General features: G+C 52.7%; 1 protein-coding gene across 1 annotated transcript in view; it reads right to left on the bottom strand.

Annotated features, from left to right (window-relative positions):
- LOC311224464 (unconventional myosin-XVIIIa-like) overlaps positions 1-22,353 on the bottom strand; it is a 283,821-nt gene that overhangs the window by 3,147 nt on the left and 258,321 nt on the right. The window contains 3 exon segments of the mRNA XM_084309468.1: positions 12,498-12,620; positions 19,820-19,959; positions 21,300-21,485. Coding sequence (XP_084165594.1) covers positions 12,498-12,620; positions 19,820-19,959; positions 21,300-21,485 — 449 coding nt within the window.

Raw genomic sequence — 22,353 nt, 5'->3', positions numbered from 1 at the left:
CACACAAATACAAAATATCCATTGTTAAAAACGGTCAAAATGCCACTGAAGCTAACTATATAAATTGAATAGCGTCATTAAAAGACTACAGCTGTGTTGAATAGTACAGCTTTCAGCCCAGACGGCGGTACTTCAGCCTGCGAATCAAGCGGGACAACAGAAATGCATGCTCCGCGTCGTGTCTACTGATGATAACGCTAACGTACACGACTAACAACATTGTCCGTCGAATCAAAACGTCAATAGAGCCGCCTTTCACCCGCCGTATTTTTCCCTGCCGGACGAGCTCATTAGGAGGAGGGGAAAACTCTAAACTCAATCACGCGGTCACTCTTACCTTCGACCCCGCTACCCAGGGTTAACATTATTTAACATTCAAGCTGCTTAAATATTGCAAACCTGGGGTTAATTACTGTCAATCGTGCATCTTAAATGAACTTGCTAGTTGGTGTAAATCGATGCTTGGGGTCTAATTACGCAGGCAGTTAAGGGTCTGGAGGGGAAAATCTATGGTGGCCCCTTTTAATTGACGACTCCTGTTATTTTTGCCTTTTCGAGGCTATAAATCACAGAGACGTTTGGGGAGGAATTAGCGCCCTGCGTATCGGCCCACGTGAGCCCCGCCTCCTTGCCCCCCCCCCCCCCCCCCCCTCGCCCCCACCGCACGGCTAATCTGCATGCTGATAAAATTCACCGCACAATTCTCCCTCTCTCTCCTCTCTCTCTTTCCACAAAAGTCAGCGCTGTTACCGCGGTGAAAAAGAAATGTCAGGATAATTGCCATTCAACAGACATAATCCTAATTGCTGTGAGAGGAAGCCACTGAGAATTAATGGAATCCATTACGGGTGTTTAGCGGGAAATTGAGAACGTGAAATAAACAACCCCCCCGCCCCCCCTAAAAAAAAAAAAAAAGAAAAAGAAAAAAGAAAGTTCTACCGAAGTGATACATCATACGAAATACAAAACTAATTAGAATTTCAAAAGGTAATATATAATAGTGAAAGAGATCCCTGGGAGCCTGAGTGAGTTCATTAGGAGAGTGTTCCTGTGGGTTAAAGCACACCATGCTTCGAGCACTAACGTGAGTCCACACCAGGCCAAGCACCTACTGCCTCAATCACTGTCGGCCCGATACAGGTATTTCATCATCAGGTTGTCCACTTTCTTCTTCCTCTGCTTCTGCTCCTTCTTGCTGGGGGCCGGGCCCTCGCCCTCGCCCGGCGCCTCGCCGCCCCCCTCGCCGTCCCCCTCCGCCTCCGGGCTCGAGACCTTTCGACTCGGCGCCCTCTTCACGCTGTTGGCACTGCGGTAGGAGATGGTGGAGGCGCCCGAGCTCGAGTCCGACTCCGAGTCCGACTCCGAGGAGGATGAGGAGGAGGAGGAGGAGGACTTGCTCCTCTTCTTGGACTTCTTCTTGGACTTCTTGCTCCTCTTCTTGGAGCCGCCCTTCTTGCGGCGGCCGTCGTCCGAGCTGTCCGACTCGGAGCTGTGGCTCCTCCTCTTCTTCTTGCTCTTGCTGCTGCTCTTGCTGCTGCTGCGGCTCCGGCTGCTGCGGCTGCGGCTGCTGCGGGAGCTCATGCTGCTGGACGACCGCACGCAGTCCACGGCCGACACGGAGCGCCTGAGGCTGCTCCCTCCGCGCCCGCTGTCCCCGGCGGCCCTGCTGCTGCCGCTGGTATCGGCGTCGTCGGCTTTCCCGGGGGCGGCGTCGTCGCCCTCCGAGTCGTCCAGGCAGGTGCGCTTGAACGTGATGGGCTTGAAGCTCAGCACCTCGTTGATGGCCTTCTCCAGGTCGGGGTCCAGGTAGTTGCGGTGGCTGACCGGCTTGATGTCGAGCAGCTCGTCGTCGTCGCCGGTGGATGCGCGAGCCTGAGGCGGCATGGAGATGCTGCGGCCGGCCGACGAGTGAGGGCTGTACGCCGACGACCTCTCGCTGTACGCCACGCTGCGCCCGTCGTCCGCGTCGCCCAGGCCGAACTCGCTCAGGCGGCAGCTGCGCGCCAGGGACATGTGGGAATCGGCGCGGCTCACGCTCCCGGGGCTGCGCCTGTAGAGGGACTCGCCGCTCCGGGACATGCTCTGGTGGCGTCCCACGGGGCTGGACACGCTGACGGTGGACTTGGCGTCGTCGTCTTCCGGGCTCAGGCCGCGGCGGACCGAAGCCCGACTGGGGGCGTAGGACGAGACGGTGGACTCCTTGTCGAAGTCTGCCCAGCGGCTGTCCATGCCCTTCCGGGCGCGGCTGGTGGCCTCCGTGTAGGCCTGGGAGATCACGGAGCCTCGGTCGTCCATGTCGTCGCTGGCCTGCGACTTCCTCCGGGAGACCACGGAGTAGGAGTCGTCCTGGGGGTCCGCGGCTTTGGGCTTGGCCTTGCGGTAGGAGGAGAGGGGCTCCTGGGACTCCGAGTTCTCCTTGAGGGAGCTGAGGAGGGCGCTGCCGTCCCCCGTGTCCTTGAGGCTGGAGCGCTTCCTATAGCTAAGGGAACTCATGGTGGAAAATGGCCTGCTCTTCTCTACCTCCATATTGGCCTCTTTCCATTCCTTAGCCTCTTTCCGCTCTGCGTCTAAGTTAGCGGCGAATCTAAAGAGAGAGAAAAAGGAGTGGACAGAGGAACGGATGGAGGAAGGAAGGAAGGAGGGAAGAGAACGAGACGAGTGAAAGACAAAGAAAGATGGAGGTAGGGTGAAAAGGAGGAGGATAGTGGAGGGAGAGAGGAGAAATAATAAAGAATGATGGATGAAAAAGCAAAGATAAACGAGTCAAACAGAAAAAGCTTGTGAGAAACACGAGAGACCTCGGAGCTGAAAGTTCCCAGCGGTGAATAAAATGAAAGGGAGAATGAAAGGAGAGCCAACCTTTAATACAGAAACCATATTAAAAGTAAATGTTACACAGAGCATGTACTGTACCTGGCCTCTCTCTGCCCAATACACCGGCTTGTGGCAATCAATGCCTTGATGCTGAATCAAAGTTTAAACTGCCTCTAATGAGTGGGATATTGAACAGAGCGGTGTACATTATTGATTCTAATCAATTGTTATGGCTGTAAATGCTACAGGAGATTCTACTCAAGCATTTCATTGTAGTTAAAACCCTCTAAGGGATCAGCAGCCGAACGGTATTAGTGTCTGTGTGTGTGTGTTTAACCCCGCCCCCCCCCCAAAGAAGGTAGTGTCGGGAGAGGAGGCGGGAGGGGGTTCTGGGTACCGGAGCTAAGCTCTCTTGGTAGAGCAGGTCTCCGTGGGGACACACAGTAAAGAGAGATTTAAAAAACTTTTAAAAGTTAAGGAGCAGTTCAAGCGAGGGAGGGGAGGGGGGGGGGGGAAGAGTATAGGGGGGAGGAGTTAAATCTCCTGGTAAGGAGACAAATCTGGGCCAATCGAAGCTGTCAGCTGGCAGACACATTCATTAATCTCGGGGAGAGAGAGGAGGGGGGGGGTAGGCTATGCCAGCTGGCCATCGGGCACGTCGATAAATCTGCCAGGGAGGCAGCTACCTTTTAAAGAAGGGGGGTCGACGGCCCCAGTCGTCAAGGGAACGACAATAAAGACAGAGTGCCTGGAGGACGCGCTCAAGTAATAACACTCCCCATTGTTTTAAGCCAAGTCGCCGAGAACTGTCCCGATTGGTTTATCTTTCGCTCGCACCCAAACACTTGTGAAGCGGTGGAGGGGTGTGCATACTAACACAGTGTGGGCGACAGTGGCTCAGGGGAGAGAGAGCAGTCGTCTGGTAATCCAGAGTGTACCGGTTCGATTGCAGCTCCTCCCGGGCAGCGTGTCGAAATTGTGTCCTTGAGCAAGACACTTAACCCCTAAATTGATCCCGATGAGCGGGTTGGCACCTTGCATGGTCGCCTCCGCCGTCGGTGAGTGAATGTGTGAGTGAATGAGAACAAATTGTAAAGCGCTTTGGATAAAAGCACTATATAAATGCACCATTTACCATTCACTAACACGCAGTCCAACGCTCGGTTACACCGGTTCAAATAAAGGGAAGATCCGCCCTCTGAGCGGACTGGAAGCACTCGGGCTGCAGTCTGCGAACACGACAGCTGTCCCGCCATAAGCGGGAAACCCGGAGCATCGAGACTGGGATCTGTGATGTCATCGTGTGGGCCTCCTTGGAGTCGGTCCATTGGCAATTCATTAGTGGCAGACTTTAGACTTTAATTAAGGCTCATAGTTTGAGCCATCGCATCCAAATTACTATTTAAATGTGAGGCGTACAGCTCTGCATCTTGATTAATGCAAACAAACAAACAAAATACACGATATCCTCCGGGGCTAGAGAAACAGTTTACAGACATTTGCATATATCAACTATGAATGGGTCCGACGTCGAAAGAGTTACAGAATACAAATGTCTTGGCATTTGGCTTGATGATAAATGTACATTTAAATACCATATAGGCAATCTGGCCGGTAAATCTTGTCGTTGCTACGGTCATTATTCACCGTCTATGGAGCAGCTCCAGGATTGCTCTATTGATGACGAGATCACTGGTCATGTCTCTCTGGTATTCAGCTTAAAGGAGCAGTCTACCCAAAATAAAATAAAAACACATTTCCCCACTTACTGTACCCGGAGTGCTGTCCATCCATCCAGATAGTTTTGGAGTGATTTGCTTAGTTTTGTAGATATCTGCCGTAGAGATATCTGCCTAGAGATATCTGCTATAGAGATATCTGCCATAGAGATATCTGCTATAGAGATATCTGCCTAGAGATATCTGCCGTAGAGATATCTGCCATAGAGATATCTGCCATAGAAATACAGTATCTGCCATAGAAATATCTCCCATAGAAATACAGTATCTGCCTAGAGATATCTGCTGTAGAGCTATCTGCTGTAGAGATATCTGCCATCACTCCAATAAAATTAAGCTGAATGGCACCCAGCTTGTGGCTCTCAAAACAAAAACAAAAAACTCAAAAGGAATGTCTCTTTCCAGAAACCATGGCCCTGTTACTGAGGACAACACACAGACCTTCTTCCGAGGAGTTTCATGTAGGGACTATGTTCTACCAAACTACTTCCACATTCATTGTGTGGTGTACTTTGGTAGAAAATAGTTCCTGTAACGTTCTGCCCCTCCTGCCTGGTCTGTCTCTCCTGCCTGGTCCTGGTCTGTCTCTCCTGCCTGGTCCGTCTCTCCTGGTCCTGGTCTGTCTCTCCTGTCTGGTCTGTCTCTCCTGGTCCTGGTCTGTCTCTCCTGCCTGGTCTGTCTCTCCTGCCTGGTCTGTCTCTCCTGGTCCTGGTCTGTCTCTCCTGGTCCTGGTCTGTCTCTCCTGCCTGGTCTGTCTCTCCTGCCTGGTCTGTCTCTCCTGCCTGGTCCTGGTCTGTCTCTCCTGCCTGGTCTGTCTCTCCTGCCTGGTCCTGGTCTGCCCCTCCTGCCTGGTCTGTCTCTCCTGGTCCTGGTCCTGGTCTGCCCCTCCTGCCTGGTCCTGGTCCGTCTCTCCTGTCTGGTCTGTCTCTCCTGGTCCTGGTCTGTCTCTCCTGCCTGGTCCGTCTCTCCTGCCTGGTCCGTCTCTCCTGGTCCTGGTCTGTCTCTCCTGCCTGGTCTGTCTCTCCTGGTCCTGGTCCGTCTCTCCTGGTCCTGGTCTGTCTCTCCTGCCTGGTCTGTCTCTCCTGGTCATGGTCTGTCTCTCCTGCCTGGTCCTGGTCTGTCTCTCCTGCCTGGTCCTGGTCTGTCTCTCCTGCCTGGTCTGTCTCTCCTGCCTGGTCCTGGTCTGTCTCTCCTGCCTGGTCCGTCTCTCCTGGTCATGGTCTGTCTCTCCTGCCTGGTCCTGGTCTGTCTCTCCTGCCTGGTCTGTCTCTCCTGCCTGGTCCTGGTCTGTCTCTCCTGTCTGGTCTGTCTCTCCTGGTCCTGGTCTGTCTCTCCTGCCTGGTCTGTCTCTCCTGGTCCTGGTCTGTCTCTCCTGCCTGGTCTGCCCCTCCTGCCTGGTCCGTCTCTCCTGGTCCTGGTCTGTCTCTCCTGTCTGGTCTGTCTCTCCTGGTCCTGGTCCATCTCTCCTGGTCCTGGTCTGTCTCTCCTGTCTGGTCTGTCTCTCCTGGTCCTGGTCTGTCTCTCCTGGTCCTGGTCTGTCTCTCCTGTCTGGTCTGTCTCTCCTGTCTGGTCTGTCTCTCCTGTCTGGTCTGTCTCTCCTGGTCCTGGTCTGTCTCTCCTGCCTGGTCTGTCTCTCCTGGTCCTGGTCTGTCTCTCCTGTCTGGTCTGTCTCTCCTGGTCCTGGTCCGTCTCTCCTGGTCCTGGTCTGTCTCTCCTGCCTGGTCTGTCTCTCCTGTCTGGTCTGTCTCTCCTGGTCCTGGTCTGTCTCTCCTGCCTGGTCTGTCTCTCCTGGTCCTGGTCTGTCTCTCCTGTCTGGTCTGTCTCTCCTGCCTGGTCTGTCTCTCCTGGTCCTGGTCTGTCTCTCCTGGTCCTGGTCTGTCTCTCCTGCCTGGTCTGTCTCTCCTGCCTGGTCTGTCTCTCCTGTCTGGTCTGTCTCTCCTGTCTGGTCTGTCTCTCCTGCCTGGTCTGTCTCTCCAGCCTGGTCTGTCTCTCCTGTCTGGTCTGTCTCTCCTGTCTGGTCTGTCTCTCCTGCCTGGTCCTGGTCTGCCCCTCCTGCCTGGTCTGTCTCTCCTGGTCCTGGTCCTGGTCTGCCCCTCCTGCCTGGTCCTGGTCCGTCTCTCCTGTCTGGTCTGTCTCTCCTGCCTGGTCCTGGTCCGTCTCTCCTGCCTGGTCTGTCTCTCCTGGTCCTGGTCTGTCTCTCCTGCCTGGTCTATCTCTCCTGCCTGGTCCTGGTCCGTCTCTCCTGCCTGGTCTGTCTCTCCTGGTCCTGGTCTGTCTCTCCTGCCTGGTCCGTCTCTCCTGCCTGGTCCGTCTCTCCTGGTCCTGGTCTGTCTCTCCTGCCTGGTCTGTCTCTCCTGGTCCTGGTCCGTCTCTCCTGGTCCTGGTCTGTCTCTCCTGCCTGGTCTGTCTCTCCTGGTCATGGTCTGTCTCTCCTGCCTGGTCCTGGTCTGTCTCCTGCCTGGTCCTGGTCTGTCTCTCCTGCCTGGTCTGTCTCTCCTGCCTGGTCTGTCTCTCCTGGTCCTGGTCCGTCTCTCCTGGTCCTGGTCTGTCTCTCCTGGTCCTGGTCTGTCTCTCCTGCCTGGTCTGTCTCTCCTGGTCCTGGTCCGTCTCTCCTGGTCCTGGTCTGTCTCTCCTGCCTGGTCTGTCTCTCCTGGTCCTGGTCTGTCTCTCCTGCCTGGTCTGTCTCTCCTGGTCCTGGTCTGTCTCTCCTGCCTGGTCTGCCCCTCCTGCCTGGTCCGTCTCTCCTGGTCCTGGTCTGTCTCTCCTGTCTGGTCTGTCTCTCCTGGTCCTGGTCCGTCTCTCCTGGTCCTGGTCTGTCTCTCCTGTCTGGTCCGTCTCTCCTGTCTGGTCTGTCTCTCCTGGTCCTGGTCTGCCCCTCCTGCCTGGTCCGTCTCTCCTGGTCCTGGTCTGTCTCTCCTGTCTGGTCTGTCTCTCCTGGTCCTGGTCCGTCTCTCCTGGTCCTGGTCTGTCTCTCCTGCCTGGTCTGTCTCTCCTGTCTGGTCTGTCTCTCCTGTCTGGTCTGTCTCTCCTGGTCCTGGTCTGTCTCTCCTGTCTGGTCTGTCTCTCCTGTCTGGTCTGTCTCTCCTGTCTGGTCTGTCTCTCCTGCCTGGTATGTCTCTCCTGGTCCTGGTCTGTCTCTCCTGCCTGGTCTGTCTCTCCTGGTCCTGGTCTGTCTCTCCTGTCTGGTCTGTCTCTCCTGTCTGGTCTGTCTCTCCTGCCTGGTCTGTCTCTCCTGGTCCTGGTCTGTCTCTCCTGTCTGGTCTGTCTCTCCTGCCTGGTCTGTCTCTCCTGCCTGGTCTGTCTCTCCTGCCTGGTCTGTCTCTCCTGCCTGGTCTGTCTCTCCTGGTCCTGGTCCGTCTCTCCTGGTCCTGGTCTGTCTCTCCTGGTCCTGGTCTGTCTCTCCTGCCTGGTCTGTCTCTCCTGGTCCTGGTCCGTCTCTCCTGGTCCTGGTCTGTCTCTCCTGCCTGGTCTGTCTCTCCTGGTCCTGGTCTGTCTCTCCTGCCTGGTCTGTCTCTCCTGGTCCTGGTCTGTCTCTCCTGGTCCTGGTCTGTCTCTCCTGCCTGGTCTGCCCCTCCTGCCTGGTCCGTCTCTCCTGGTCCTGGTCTGTCTCTCCTGTCTGGTCTGTCTCTCCTGGTCCTGGTCAGTCTCTCCTGGTCCTGGTCTGTCTCTCCTGTCTGGTCCGTCTCTCCTGTCTGGTCTGTCTCTCCTGGTCCTGGTCTGCCCCTCCTGCCTGGTCCGTCTCTCCTGGTCCTGGTCTGTCTCTCCTGTCTGGTCTGTCTCTCCTGGTCCTGGTCCGTCTCTCCTGGTCCTGGTCTGTCTCTCCTGCCTGGTCTGTCTCTCCTGTCTGGTCTGTCTCTCCTGGTCCTGGTCTGTCTCTCCTGTCTGGTCTGTCTCTCCTGTCTGGTCTGTCTCTCCTGTCTGGTCTGTCTCTCCTGCCTGGTATGTCTCTCCTGGTCCTGGTCTGTCTCTCCTGCCTGGTCTGTCTCTCCTGGTCCTGGTCTGTCTCTCCTGTCTGGTCTGTCTCTCCTGTCTGGTCTGTCTCTCCTGCCTGGTCTGTCTCTCCTGGTCCTGGTCTGTCTCTCCTGTCTGGTCTGTCTCTCCTGCCTGGTCTGTCTCTCCTGCCTGGTCTGTCTCTCCTGTCTGGTCTGTCTCTCCTGGTCCTGGTCTGTCTCTCCTGCCTGGTCTGTCTCTCCTGCCTGGTCTGTCTCTCCTGCCTGGTCTGTCTCTCCTGTCTGGTCTGTCTCTCCTGTCTGGTCTGTCTCTCCTGCCTGGTCCTGGTCCGTCTCTCCTGCCTGGTCCGTCTCTCCTGCCTGGTCTGTCTCTCCTGGTCCTGGTCTGTCTCTCCTGCCTGGTCTGTCTCTCCTGCCTGGTCTGTCTCTCCTGGTCCTGGTCTGTCTCTCCTGCCTGGTCTGTCTCTCCTGTCTGGTCTGTCTCTCCTGGTCCTGGTCTGTCTCTCCTGTCTGGTCTGTCTCTCCTGTCTGGTCTGTCTCTCCTGCCTGGTCTGTCTCTCCTGCCTGGTCTGTCTCTCCTGGTCCTGGTCTGTCTCTCCTGCCTGGTCTGTCTCTCCTGGTCCTGGTCTGTCTCTCCTACCTGGTCTGTCTCTCCTGTCTGGTCTGTCTCTCCTGTCTGGTCTGTCTCTCCTGTCTGGTCTGTCTCTCCTGCCTGGTCTGTCTCTCCTGTCTGGTCTGTCTCTCCTGTCTGGTCTGTCTCTCCTGTCTGGTCTGTCTCTCCTGCCTGGTCCTGGTCCGTCTCTCCTGTCTGGTCTGTCTCTCCTGCCTGGTCTGTCTCTCCTGGTCCTGGTCTGTCTCTCCTGCCTGGTCTGTCTCTCCTGGTCCTGGTCTGTCTCTCCTGCCTGGTCTGTCTCTCCTGTCTGGTCTGTCTCTCCTGTCTGGTCTGTCTCTCCTGCCTGGTCCTGGTCCGTCTCTCCTGTCTGGTCTGTCTCTCCTGCCTGGTCTGTCTCTCCTGGTCCTGGTCTGTCTCTCCTGCCTGGTCTGTCTCTCCTGGTCCTGGTCTGTCTCTCCTGCCTGGTCTGTCTCTCCTGGTCCTGGTCTGTCTCTCCTGGGCCTGGTCTGTCTCTCCTGTCTGGTCTGTCTCTCCTGTCTGGTCTGTCTCTCCTGCCTGGTCTGTCTCTCCTGTCTGGTCTGTCTCTCCTGCCTGGTCTGTCTCTCCTGTCTGGTCTGTCTCTCCTGCCTGGTCTGTCTCTCCTGTCTGGTCTGTCTCTCCTGCCTGGTCTGTCTCTCCTGCCTGGTCCTGGTCTGTCTCTCCTGTCTGGTCTGTCTCTCCTGGTCCTGGTCTGTCTCTCCTGGTCCTGGTCTGTCTCTCCTGTCTGGTCCTGGTCTGTCTCTTCTGTCTGGTCTGTCTCTCCTGGTCCTGGTCTGTCTCTCCTGCCTGGTCTGTCTCTCCTGCCTGGTCCTGGTCTGTCTCTCCTGTCTGGTCTGTCTCTCCTGCCTGGTCTGTCTCTCCTGCCTGGTCCTGGTCTGTCTCTCCTGCCTGGTCTGTCTCTCCTGGTCCTGGTCTGTCTCTCCTGGTCCTGGTCTGTCTCTCCTGCCTGGTCCTGGTCTGTCTCTCCTGGTCCTGGTCTGTCTCTCCTGGTCCTGGTCTGTCTCTCCTGGTCCTGGTCTGTCTCTCCTGGTCCTGGTCTGTCTCTCCTGGTCCTGGTCTGTCTCTCCTGGTCCTGGTCTGTCTCTCCTGGTCCTGGTCTGTCTCTCCTGCCTGGTCTGTCTCTCCTGGTCCTGGTCTGTCTCTCCTGGTCCTGGTCTGTCTCTCCTGTCTGGTCTGTCTCTCCTGTCTGGTCTGTCTCTCCTGTCTGGTCTGTCTCTCCTGTCTGGTCTGTCTCTCCTGTCTGGTCTGTCTCTCCTGTCTGGTCTGTCTCTCCTGTCTGGTCTGTCTCTCCTGGTCCTGGTCTGTCTCTCCTGTCTGGTCTGTCTCTCCTGGTCCTGGTCTGTCTCTCCTGTCTGGTCTGTCTCTCCTGGTCCTGGTCTGTCTCTCCTGTCTGGTCTGTCTCTCCTGGTCCTGGTCTGTCTCTCCTGGTCCTGGTCTGTCTCTCCTGCCTGGTCTGTCTCTCCTGTCTGGTCTGTCTCTCCTGTCTGGTCTGTCTCTCCTGCCTGGTCCTGGTCTGTCTCTCCTGCCTGGTCTGTCTCTCCTGGTCCTGGTCTGTCTCTCCTGTCTGGTCTGTCTCTCCTGGTCCTGGTCTGTCTATCCTGGTCCTGGTCTGTCTCTCCTGCCTGGTCTGTCTCTCCTGTCTGGTCTGTCTCTCCTGCCTGGTCCTGGTCTGTCTCTCCTACCTGGTCTGTCTCTCCTGGTCCTGGTCTGTCTCTCCTGCCTGGTCTGTCTCTCCTGCCTGGTCCTGGTCTGTCTCTCCTGGTCCTGGTCTGTCTCTCCTGCCTGGTCTGTCTCTCCTGCCTGGTCCTGGTCTGTCTCTCCTGTCTGGTCTGTCTCTCCTGGTCCTGGTCTGTCTCTCCTGCCTGGTCTGTCTCTCCTGCCTGGTCCTGGTCTGTCTCTCCTGCCTGGTCCTGGTCTGTCTCTCCTGCCTGGTCCTGGTCTGTCTCTCCTGCCTGGTCCTGGTCTGTCTCTCCTGCCTGGTCCTGGTCTGTCTCTCCTGCCTGGTCCTGGTCTGTCTCTCCTGCCTGGTCTGTCTCTCCTGGTCCTGGTCTGTCTCTCCTGCCTGGTCCGTCTCTCCTGCTCTGCCACTCTCGTCACGGACATTACGTTCTTCCACTCTCTCTGTGTGTGTCTGTTTGTATTCAGCCCAGGTGTTTTCGTCTGTGTATTTTAGTTCCCTCTACCCAGGCCCTCTGTGTTTATCCGTTGTTTGCTGTTGCATGTTTAATGTAGGCTTTATCTTTGTTTTGCGATAGCCACAGAGTTACTAGTCTCCATGGTGCATTTGCTAAGGCTCTGTTTGTCTTGTGCTCCCATGTGCTTCACAGATGCATACTTAGTTCTTTGTCCTTGTTGGAATGCTGTATGTTTTTGTTCACCAGTGTTAATGTACAGCAGTGCTGTATAGTCTGCATATATAATACATATCCATATCTGCCTGAATTTACCCTCATATAACCCCCTATATACCTACGTATACACCTGCATATAACCCATATAACTCTGTATGATAGCATGTACAATAATGCTGTATATACTGTATATATATATATATATATATATATATGTATTCTTACTGTAAAATTATATATATATCCACCTGTCTATATACATACCTGCACATAATCTGCAGATACTATATCTATATGTTTTCATATCGCTTACCTACCATATGACCACACTGTCTTTATACTGTACCTGTACCACTGTACATATTGGTATTACAACTCTGTACATACATCTGATTAGCACTACACCCAGTAGTACTCATTTATATATTACCCAGTTTAATCACCTGTACATTATATATTACTATTGCACTTTACTGTTACATTTGCACTCTGGTTGGATGCCAAACTTATTTCTGTTGTACTGTACTTGTGCTGTATGATGACAATACATTTGAATCTAATCTAATGTGGACATACAAACTCTTCTTATTCCTGTACTTGTTCTGCGTCTCTCAATGAAACATCCTTGGAACCTTGGAACCTAGCAACGCCCCACACTGTAACAGTGCCAACATGTAACGGCTCACAACAAGGTCCGTGTGTTAGTAACTGGGTCAAGATTTCTGGAAAGAGACATTGCTTTTGAGTTTTTTTATATTTATTTTGGTGCTTTGTGCTCCACTGTGTTGGAGTGACAGCAGATATCTCCAAAACTAAGCAAATAACTCCAAAACGATCTGGATGGATAGATAGCACTCTGGGTAGGGATATGGGGTGAACTGCCCCTTTAAGAGACCTTTTGAAATTGTACGGTATAATATAAACAACATATTAATTCTATGTCAGGGTGGATCTTGAGAGCAACAGCAACACAGTACGTGCGAGTACAGACCTGGAACTCTTCAGACTGCCGTCGTCAGAGAGGTTCTTGGCGGAGCCTTTGTTTTTGGACAGCCAGGACTTTACCCCGTCCACCCGGTCCTCCACCTCCGAGTCTGTGTCTGAGCCACCATCACTGGAGGAGGAGGCGGAGGAGGAGGAGGAGGAGGAGGAGGAGGAGGAGGAGGAGGAGGAGGAGGAGGAGGAGGAGGAGGAGGAGGAGGAGGAGCAGGACGAGGAGGAGGAGGAGGAGGAGGAGAGGAGGGCACAACACAGAGAACAAGTTAGAGGAAATAGGAGGAGGAGAGAGAGAGGGGGAGAGAGTAAGAGACAAGGAGGAGAGAGAAAGAGAGAGTAAGAGACAAGGAGGAGAGAGAAAGAGAGAGTAAGAGACAAGGAGGAGAGAGAGAGTAAGAGACAAGGAGGAGAGATAGAGAGTAAGAGACAAGGAGGAGAGAGTAAGAGATACAGAGGAGAGAGAGAGTAAGAGACAAGGAGGAGAGAGAGAGAGAGTAAGAGATACAGAGGAGAGAGAGAGAGTAAGAGATACAGAGGAGAGAGAGAGTAAGAGACAAGGAGGAGAGAGAGAGAGAGTAAGAGATACAGAGGAGAGAGAGAGTAAGAGACAAGGAGGAGAGAGAGAGAGAGTAAGAGATACAGAGGAGAGAGAGTAAGAGACAAGGAGGAGAGAGAGAGAAAGAGATACAGAGGAGAGAGAGAGTAAGAGATACAGAGGAGAGAGAGAGTAAGAGACAAGGAGGAGAGAGAGAGTAAGAGACAAGGAGGAGAGAGAGAGAGAGTAAGAGATACAGAGGAGAGAGAGAGTAAGAGACAAGGAGGAGAGAGAGAGAGTAAGAGATACAGAGGAGAGAGAGAGTAAGAGATACAGAGGAGAGAGAGAGTAAGAGACAAGGAGGAGAGAGAGAGAGTAAGAGACAAGGAGAGAGAGATGTAGAGAAAGAGAGAGAAAGAGAGAGAGAGAGAGAGAGAGAGAGAGAGAGAGAGAGAGAGAGAGAGAGAGAGAGAGAGAGAGTGAAAAAGAGTAAGAGACAAGGAGGAAAGAGAGAGATAGAGAGAGAGAGAGGACAGGCAGATAGGTAGAGAAGTGTTGTCTGTGTTAGTGTTAGTGTGGCAACAAAGAGAGTAGAGCTTTTATTTCGGATGAAAGACAACCGCGTGGCGTGGGCACATGCAGTCCATTACAAGAGCCCCTGGAAACACACACACACATACACATGACAACCTGCCCCACACACACACGCACGCACACGCGCACACACGCACACACACAGGTTCGGCCTGGTTGCTGTTAAGAGGAGCGTTATCAGCATCCTGTGGTTAGCTGGCCATGCTCCTCACCATCCCCACTGCAGAGGGTCCCAGCAGTGCACGCACACACACACACACACACACACACACACAAGAATAAGGAGATGAGGCCATGAGAGTGGGCAAAAAATTCAGTTATTTTTATTAATAATCAAATGTCATGGATTTGTTCTCTCCATACGCATTCAGACTTGCACACACACACACACACACAGCTCTTGACAAAGTGACGCCGCGTGGGCGCCGCGTTGTTTCTCCTCCTAAATTATCGCTGCACCGTTGTTTCTCCTCCTAAATGATCATCGTCAGACGCGGATGAACCACGGCGAGGCGCGGGGCGAAGGGGAGGGGCTGTCATACAATTTGACACGGATGAAAAGAGCACAACGCTCATTAAAGTGCCGTCAGAGCCCAGCGCTCGTGTGGCGCGCGGAAATTAAGTTGTTGTAGCTTAATAGCCCTACAGAGACGAGGAGGAAGGGGGGTGGGAGGTTCAAAATCTCTGCATCTATTTCAGACATCCTCTCATCACGCTATGGAAACCGAGGAGAGAAAAGATCTCTCTCACTCTCCCTCTCTCTCCCTCTCTCTCCCTCTCTCCCTCCCTCCCTCCCTCCCTCCCTCCCTCCCTCTCCCTCTCCCGACACTTAAATGTTCTCGAGGCCCCGGCACCACCTATAATTAAAATAGTTAAGAGCCGGAGACAAAAGCTTCCTGGGAGCAGAGGAGAGAGGCTGAATAATAGGCTTTGCCCAGTAAAGCGTGGGCTTGCGGCCCTCCTTCCACGCTCCTCTTCCTCACAGGGAACAATAACCTTGGCCGCTCGTGCCGGGAGCGTGCACTCGCTCGGAAGGAAGGAAGCAGGAGGGGAGGAGAGGGCGAAGATGAGAGCAATTCGCTCTTAAGGCTGTAATTAGCTTTGCAGGCCACGTTTGCTCTATTAGACAATCTGGGGACGCCGTCTGGTATGATGAACGGAGCGACCGGGGCGGCTGTTTTTTTTGGCACGGCGGACTCGTCAATAAGACGGGGGTAAACATCAGTAGCGCTGGGAAGGGGAGCTAACGCTAGCTAGCCGCGGCTTCCCACCTGTTTGCTCATCTTCCCTCTTGTTGCAGATAACGCCTCTCTCCAGGATTTGTGTGTTTGTTCGGTTTTGGCGAGTCAACACTTCCCCCAAAGCCTCGTCAGATTAGTCTTTTAACCTTTGACCTTTTCCCTTATCTGGCAACACTCTTGTTTTGAATAACAATTCCAATTCCCGGCCGCGAGGAAATGGGAAAATGCGGGGCGGGGCACTTATTGTCCGTCTCCCGACCCCCGAGTGACCTCGCTGGAGTTTCCTGGGACCTACGGCAATCGTTTGCATAGCTTGCAACCCCCCCCCCCCCCCCCCCCCCCACACACACACACATCTCGCCTGTGGGAAATTAAAGATTTATAATCCAACCACTGACCTAAGGGACCATGAATACAGTGAAGTCAACATGAAAGAAGGCCTGCTTGAAATAAAGAGTACATTTGTGGCTCAGGAGGTAGAGTGGTCGTCTGGTAATCGGAAAGGTTCAAGGTTCGGTTCCTCCCGGGCAGCGTGTCGAAGTGTCCTTGAGCAAGGCACTTATCACTCCGATGAGCAGGTCGGCACCGTGCATGGTCGCCTCCGCCGTCGGTGTGTGAATGTGTGAGTGAATGGGTGAATGTGAGGAACAGAAATTTGTAAAGCGCTTTGGATTAAAGCTGTTATATAAATGCACCGGTCCGTTTACCATTAACATTTCTAGAACCCCTTTCACTACCACTCTACCAAAGTGTTAACCCTTTCACTGCGACGATACAGAAGGTTAACCCTTTCACTGCCACACGACAAAAGGGTTGACCCCTTTCATTACCACACTACAGACGGTTAACCCTTTCACTACCACACTACAGATGGCTAACCTTTCACTAGCATACGACAGAATGTTAACCCTTTCACTACCACACAACAGCAGGTTAACCATTTCACTACCACACTACAGATGGCTAACCTTCTGTCGTGTGGTAGTGAAAGGGATTTATACTGACCAGGAATGTCTGTAATAACTGTAAAGTGAATAAAATAAGGTTTTAAGAGATGCCCCCCCCCCCTCTGGTCTTAGAGCCTCAGTTCTCCAGGTTCTTTGTACTTTTTCTTCTTTCTTGTTGTACAACAAGGTGCTGCATTCTGAGCTCACAGAGAGGAGGCCTCTCGGGTCCAGAAGCCAAAACAACAATGGCCAACGCGCCGGGGCACTTTGTAATCGAGCGTTTCACACTCGGTGTCAACCACAATTTATGTCCTTGACCGCCGTACCATTAGTTAAGCGCCCGCCGAAAGCCTGGGGGAGGCAAACAAACGGAGAGGGTTGCCGTGGAGACATTAATTGTCTGTGACAAGATGCCGCCATTGGTTGTACATCTCTGTTACACACTATTACATTCATCATTAGCGTCTATGGATCCCTCCTGCTCTGCTCACAGCTCCTCTACAGCGCTGTGCCGCGCTGCCTGGGCTCTTACGGGGCGGCAGTGTTTACGGCTGGAATAGCCGAAACTCTTTGTCTGGCCCTCGGAAAGTCCCCCCCGGGGGTCTGTCTGTAAACACAGTCGAGGGCCGTCGAGAGTCCTGGGCGTGGGAGAATCCTCCTCTTATACACGGCGTCGGATGGAAGAAAGGCCAGAGCGCTTCGTGGAGAGAGATGGAACGGAATGAATTCAGATACACCTCGCACACCATGGGTCTCTCTCTCTCTCTCTCTCTCTCTCTCTCTCTCTCTCTCTCTCCGTCTGAATGCATTACCGCTCGGCGGATAAGTCATTTCATTAGGCGTGTGAGCGGGGGATCCATCTTTCAACACGCGCGTCCACTTATGTTTCTATATTTTACAACAGTTTAGCGCATCGTGTGTAGAGCATAATATTGATCTTTGAGACTCGCGTCTCCCGTCCAATTACCCTGGAAAACATTCGGCGGTCTTCAAATACAAGCGGTGCAACAGTATAGTCTGGCATTAGCATTCAGAGCGCTCCCTGCTCCTTAACAAAATGCCGCACTTTACAGTACTGCTTAACAAGGCTTAACAACAGCAGAAGGCACACAGACCGCTATAACGGAGCGCTGACACGGAGACCGGAATGGCCGGGAGCCAGAGGTTAACGCGGCGTGTGTGTAGCGCTTGCCAGATGAGCAAGAGATCTCTTTGTAGGACATTTGAGGGTTCTGCATTATTAAGCAAGTGCATGTCAAAGATTGATGAGGAACACGCCGCCGTCCTCCTCCGCCGTCGAGAGAGGGTAGTCACCGGAGAGAGCCACCGAGGCGCTCACCATGTCCAGCCCTGGAGCGGGGTCGCTGAAATATTCAGAGGGGCCCTGGGAGCGAGCGGGGCCACTCGGCACAGGAGAGGCCGTTCAAACACGACCCGACGGTGTCCCGACAGGAGGCCCCTCAGGACAGAGCGGAGCCCGGGCGGGTGGGCGGGAGGTGAAACGGAGCCGCGCTCTCCAGGGGGAAACACTAGAGGGGGCCAAGGACGCCACCCTGGGGGATGTCACCGGGATCGACCGGCGGTGGAGGAAGAAGTACACAGTTCCTTGACTTAAGTAAAAGTAGAAATACCCAGATGAATGAGTACTCTGGTAAAAGTAAACGTCCGCCATTCAAATTCTACTTAAGTAAAAGTAGAGAAGTATTTGCTATTGAATGCACTTAAGTATCTAAAGTAAAAGTATGCATGACGTTTGTGTATTCCAGTGATTGGGAGCATTCAACCCTCGAACCATTGACCTCTATAGATTATGTTAAAATGGTATGTGGTCCAGCTGCTCTGAGTACGTCCTCTCGAAGTTGACAGGCTTCAAATGTGAAAGTAGTATAATTTTTGCCACCACGTGGTTCTATGCAAAATATTTTTCTTCAAAGTAACTCATGGGCTCAGATAAATGTAGTGGAGTAAAAAAGTACAATATCTCCTTTGAAATGTATAAAGTATAAAGTTCCCTAAAATGAAAACACTCACGTAAAGTACAAGTAGTAAAATACAATACTAGAGTAAAAACACTTAGTTACTTCCCACCACTGCCGAGCGGGGGACGTCGTGACACTCGTCAGTCAGGCGGTGGTGGTTCAACATGTACCAGTGCTGGTCGCAGGTGTTCGCTTCGCAGCGGTGTGAGTAAACCATACATGGAACCCAGGGGAGGGCAGCGGTGTGAGTAAACCATACAGGGCACCCAGGGGAGGGTCCGTCTCATGCTTGGGTTGGAGGAGCGTGTTTTTACACAGTGGCATTCGTGCAGTTTATCATGTGGCGTCATGCAATGAGAAGTGGTGTAAACGAGGGGGGGATTGCTGAGCACTGGAATAACGATGCGGCATCAGCCAGGCCTCCGCATGCAAAGCGCCAGATGTCTGTTTGAGAGGACACAATATGACCGCCATTAGTGACGGAGGCGCTTTGTGCTCGACACCAAAGCCCAGAGAGAAAAGCCTGAATTCATCTCATAGGCAATTTGTTTATCGACCGCTCTGGCGTCAGCTCGAAAAAGGCTACAGAATGCCACATCTTTTTTCCAGTGATGAGAAAATATCAGACAATTCCACCCGGAGGAGGAGTAGGAGGAGGGGGGGGGGGGGGGGGGGATTAACATAAAATTCAAAAAGATGAACTCCAGTATCCTCACGTTCGATTCTTTCTTTTCTGATACTTTGTCACCATGTCTTGTAAACTGGTCGTGATGACGGATGGGAGTGACAGAGAGAGAGAGAGAGAGAGAGAGAGAGAGACGAGAACATGACAAACAGAAAATAAACAAGAACAGAAGGAGAAAAGCGTGAGATAGAACAGTCAAAAAAATAACACCACATGAATAAAACATCACAACAAGTGCGCTTGAAGCATATAAACGGCGGCGGATGTCATTCGGCGAGCGCTGCCATGACCCCCGTGCGCCGCCGACTTCCTCCGTGGGCATATCCCTCGAGAGTACGGACTGTTTTATATTTATTTTTTGTGTTATTATTACTTTTTGGGTGGGGGGGGGGGGGGGGGGGGTGGGGCACAGACTCAGTGTGCCACTTTATCCTGATCTGCAGTCTCGCACAGCGGCACAGCGGGGGAAGAGGAGCCTAACGGGGTGTACTCTAACCAAACCTGACACGCGGGCGCAATTTGCCGCTCCGAGGCGGAGGGTAGAGAGAGCTTCTCTCCCCGGGACTCTGCTCACAAACAAACAAGACTCGGCAGGCATCAGAGAGTAAATAAATAGGGAACCGGGGAGAGGGAGAGAGAGAGGGGGGGGGGAGAATGGAACTCTATTTCACTCTGCCGTTTTCAACTTTCGCTAGTCTTATGTCTCATTGAAGAAGAGGAGGTGGGGGGGGGGGGGGGGGGGGAGGATGAGAAGGAGCACATTACAATGGAAAGAGCTACGGAAATTAAGCACAGCAGTTTTGGGAGCATAAATCTTTCAGTGTGTGTGAATAAGATATGACTGAGTCTGGGGAGAGCTTGCTCTGATTGCTTTATCCAAAGCCCTTTTCAATGGAACATTCATCCTGCCTGCGTCGGTCGCCCCCCAGTCCCTACGCTTGAGTTGAGCCACAGTTTAACTGCGATAACTGCAATCTGTGCCAAGTGTTCACGGCTACTGCGAGGAGGGGAGAGACTCTGAAGCAACTCTTATTGACCGTTGTTCAGCTCACTGTCAGACTGCCCTGGTATTCGTCGACGAGGCCTTCGTTGTCTAACTGCCCTGGTATTCGTCGACGAGGCCTTCGTTGTCTAACTGCCATGGTACTCATCGACAAGGCCTTCACTGTCAGACTAGCCCGGTACTCGTCGACAAGGCCTTTGTTGTCAAACTGCCACGGTACTCGTCAACGAGGTCTTCGCTGTCAGACTAGCCTGGTACTAGTCGACATGGCCTTCGTTGTCAGACTGCCCCGGTACTCATCCACGAGGCATTCGTTGTCAAACTGCCCGTTACCTGTTGATGAGGTCTTCATTGTCGTCGCTCTCCATCTCGTCTTCGATGGCAGCCTGGAGGTCGCCGATCCTCTTGAAGGCCAGCTTGAGGTCCGCCTGCAAGCTCTGATTGGCTGCCTCGAGGCTCTCGATGTCCATTTCCTATTGGTCAGAAGGTTGGGGGAGATGCAGTGAGGTTTTCTCCAGGTGACCTGGACAAGGTTGACCAGCTCCACAAGCTCTTAATTAGTGCTGCTACTGCTGAAAGGTCAGTGTGTCCTGACGGACATGGTGCTTAAGAGGTCTTCCCCCGCGTTTGACATGGACGTTTTGTAGCTGTCCTAGAGTGCAAAGTGTTTAAGACAATGTCCGCTTTTGGAGTTACTAAGCATTAGACACCAAACACGACTGCTACCGATCGTTCCGGCTAATGTTTGCTAACTGACGCTGTCGAAGATTATAATACTACCATTAGACGTAACATTACTGGTAGCTAGTATTACTAACTACTATTTCTAAGTCTAACATTTTACTACTATTTCTAAGTCTAACATTTTCCCTCTCTCTGCAATTATATTTGCTTATAGCTAACCAGAAACTACACGTGGAATAGACCAGGAGGAATAAAGGGCAAATCAATCAGGGGGGGGGGGGTGTGCTAGTTCATATTTCACTTAGTCATATTAATGCAAGGGGGAGTTGAATGGTTGATTAAAACAAATATGCAGCCATGTACAGTAATGTTTTATTCTATTTCTTGTAAGATTTTGTAAGAAATGTATTGTAAGATTATGTTTTGACATCTATCTTTCTATTAGTTGAGCCTGCCATGCACGCTACAGCCTCTAATGATGTCCCATGCCTCCCTGACTCGTACTACTAGGCTACTGGGAACTTTACATACGTCTTCTCAGTCGAGGAAACAGAACGCACACCGTCTACAGCGGATTCTCTTAAAAAGCTAAATAAGGGGTGCGGCTGGGTAGCGCAGTGGACTAAGCACTCGCCTACCACCGCAGAGACTCTGGGTTCAAATCCAGCTGTCAGCGGTATCTCCGGCTTGGTCAATTGGCAGTGTTAGCGGGTGGGAAGACGGTGGGGTGTGTGTCCTGGTCGTTGTAAACTGCGACTCCTACTCGTCGGTCGGGGCGCCTGTTCAGCAGGGAGGGGATATCTGGGGGAAATAGCGTGAACCTCCGCACACGTTATGTTCCCCCAGTGAAACTCCTCCTCGCGGTCAGGTGAAAAGAAGCGGCTGGCGACTCCACATGTATCGGACGAGGCATGTGGTAGTTCTACACCCTCCCCAGGCCGACAGTGGGGCAATGCGTGCAACGACCAGGAAGGGAATTGGCATAACGACTAAATTGGGATGGGAGCAAAAAATACAGAAAGCCCAAAAATAAATAGCATAATAATAAAAAAGCGAAATAAGGGGAGAGAGGAGAGAGACGACGTTTATACCATCATCCGTTCAGGGATGACTCGTGGCGGTGCCTCACCAGCTCGTGCTTCTTGCGGCTGGCCTCGGCCTCCTTCTTGGACAGCTCGCCCATCTCCTCCTTGACGTCCCGGATCTGCCTCTGCAGGCGCTTGTTCTGCTCCTTCTCCCGGTTCTCGCTGGTGCTGCGCTGGTCCCGCTCCTCTGTGAGCTTCTCCAGGTTCTCCTTCAGACGGGCCACCAGGCTCTGGGGGAACAAGGTAGGAAACGAGTCACGCTCCAAACTCCGGTCCGCAGAGGGATACGATACAGAGACAGCGCGGCGGATAATCGCAAAACTCAGGGTTGACGCGGAATCATTACAACATAGAGAGATTGTGTTATACAGTAAGTGTGTGAATACGGGCATAGATCCCCACAGAGCTAGAAGGCAATGTTTTGATTTGATTTGATTTGCAAGAATTGCATTTATCAATAATGCATTGTGCTGTGGGACCGTAGCAGGCTAACTTTAAAACAGATGCTGTATAACCTCATTGAAAAGAATACTATATTAGTAGATGGGTTTTTCCCGAATGTTCTGCAAGGCTACGCTAAGCCTCTGTCTTGGTGCTAACAGCAAACTTTGTCAGCAAGCTACTTTCCCCATTAGCCACCGGCCTTGTCCATATTTCACACACTGAGTGGGTGTTGAGCGCTGCCTGCTCAGACGCATATTGATTGACCTTTCGCTACCTCCAGCTTTGATGAGTTGTATTTCTCTGGCAGCCTGAAATATACAGCCGCTGCACTTTCTAATGTGTGAGAGGAGTAACAACTCAACCGCACAACTTCACCCACTTCGACTATTTAGCTACGAGGTTATTGTAAAATATTTGAAAAAATTGGATTTCTTTTTTGTGTGTGTTTGTGTGTGTGTGTGTGTGTGTGTGTGTGTGTGTGTGTGTAGTTTTTATCTACGGGATGGGGATGTGTTGCTGCCTGTGTGGCACACACGGCACAGCTGGTAATTACCCAAACTCAACCTTGCCAAAATGGACACGGAGGCATTTTATCAGTGGGCGAGGGAGAGGGAGAGCGAGAGCGAGAGAGAGAGGGAGATAGAGCGAGCGAGT

The sequence above is a fragment of the Notolepis coatsorum genome (genome assembly GCF_963971535.1).
Source record: "Notolepis coatsorum genome assembly, chromosome: 1".
NCBI classification, from domain to species: Eukaryota; Metazoa; Chordata; class Actinopteri; order Aulopiformes; family Paralepididae; genus Notolepis; species Notolepis coatsorum.
The sequence above is the reverse complement of the archived record's forward strand: the minus strand, read 5'-3'. Positions and strand labels throughout refer to the sequence as shown.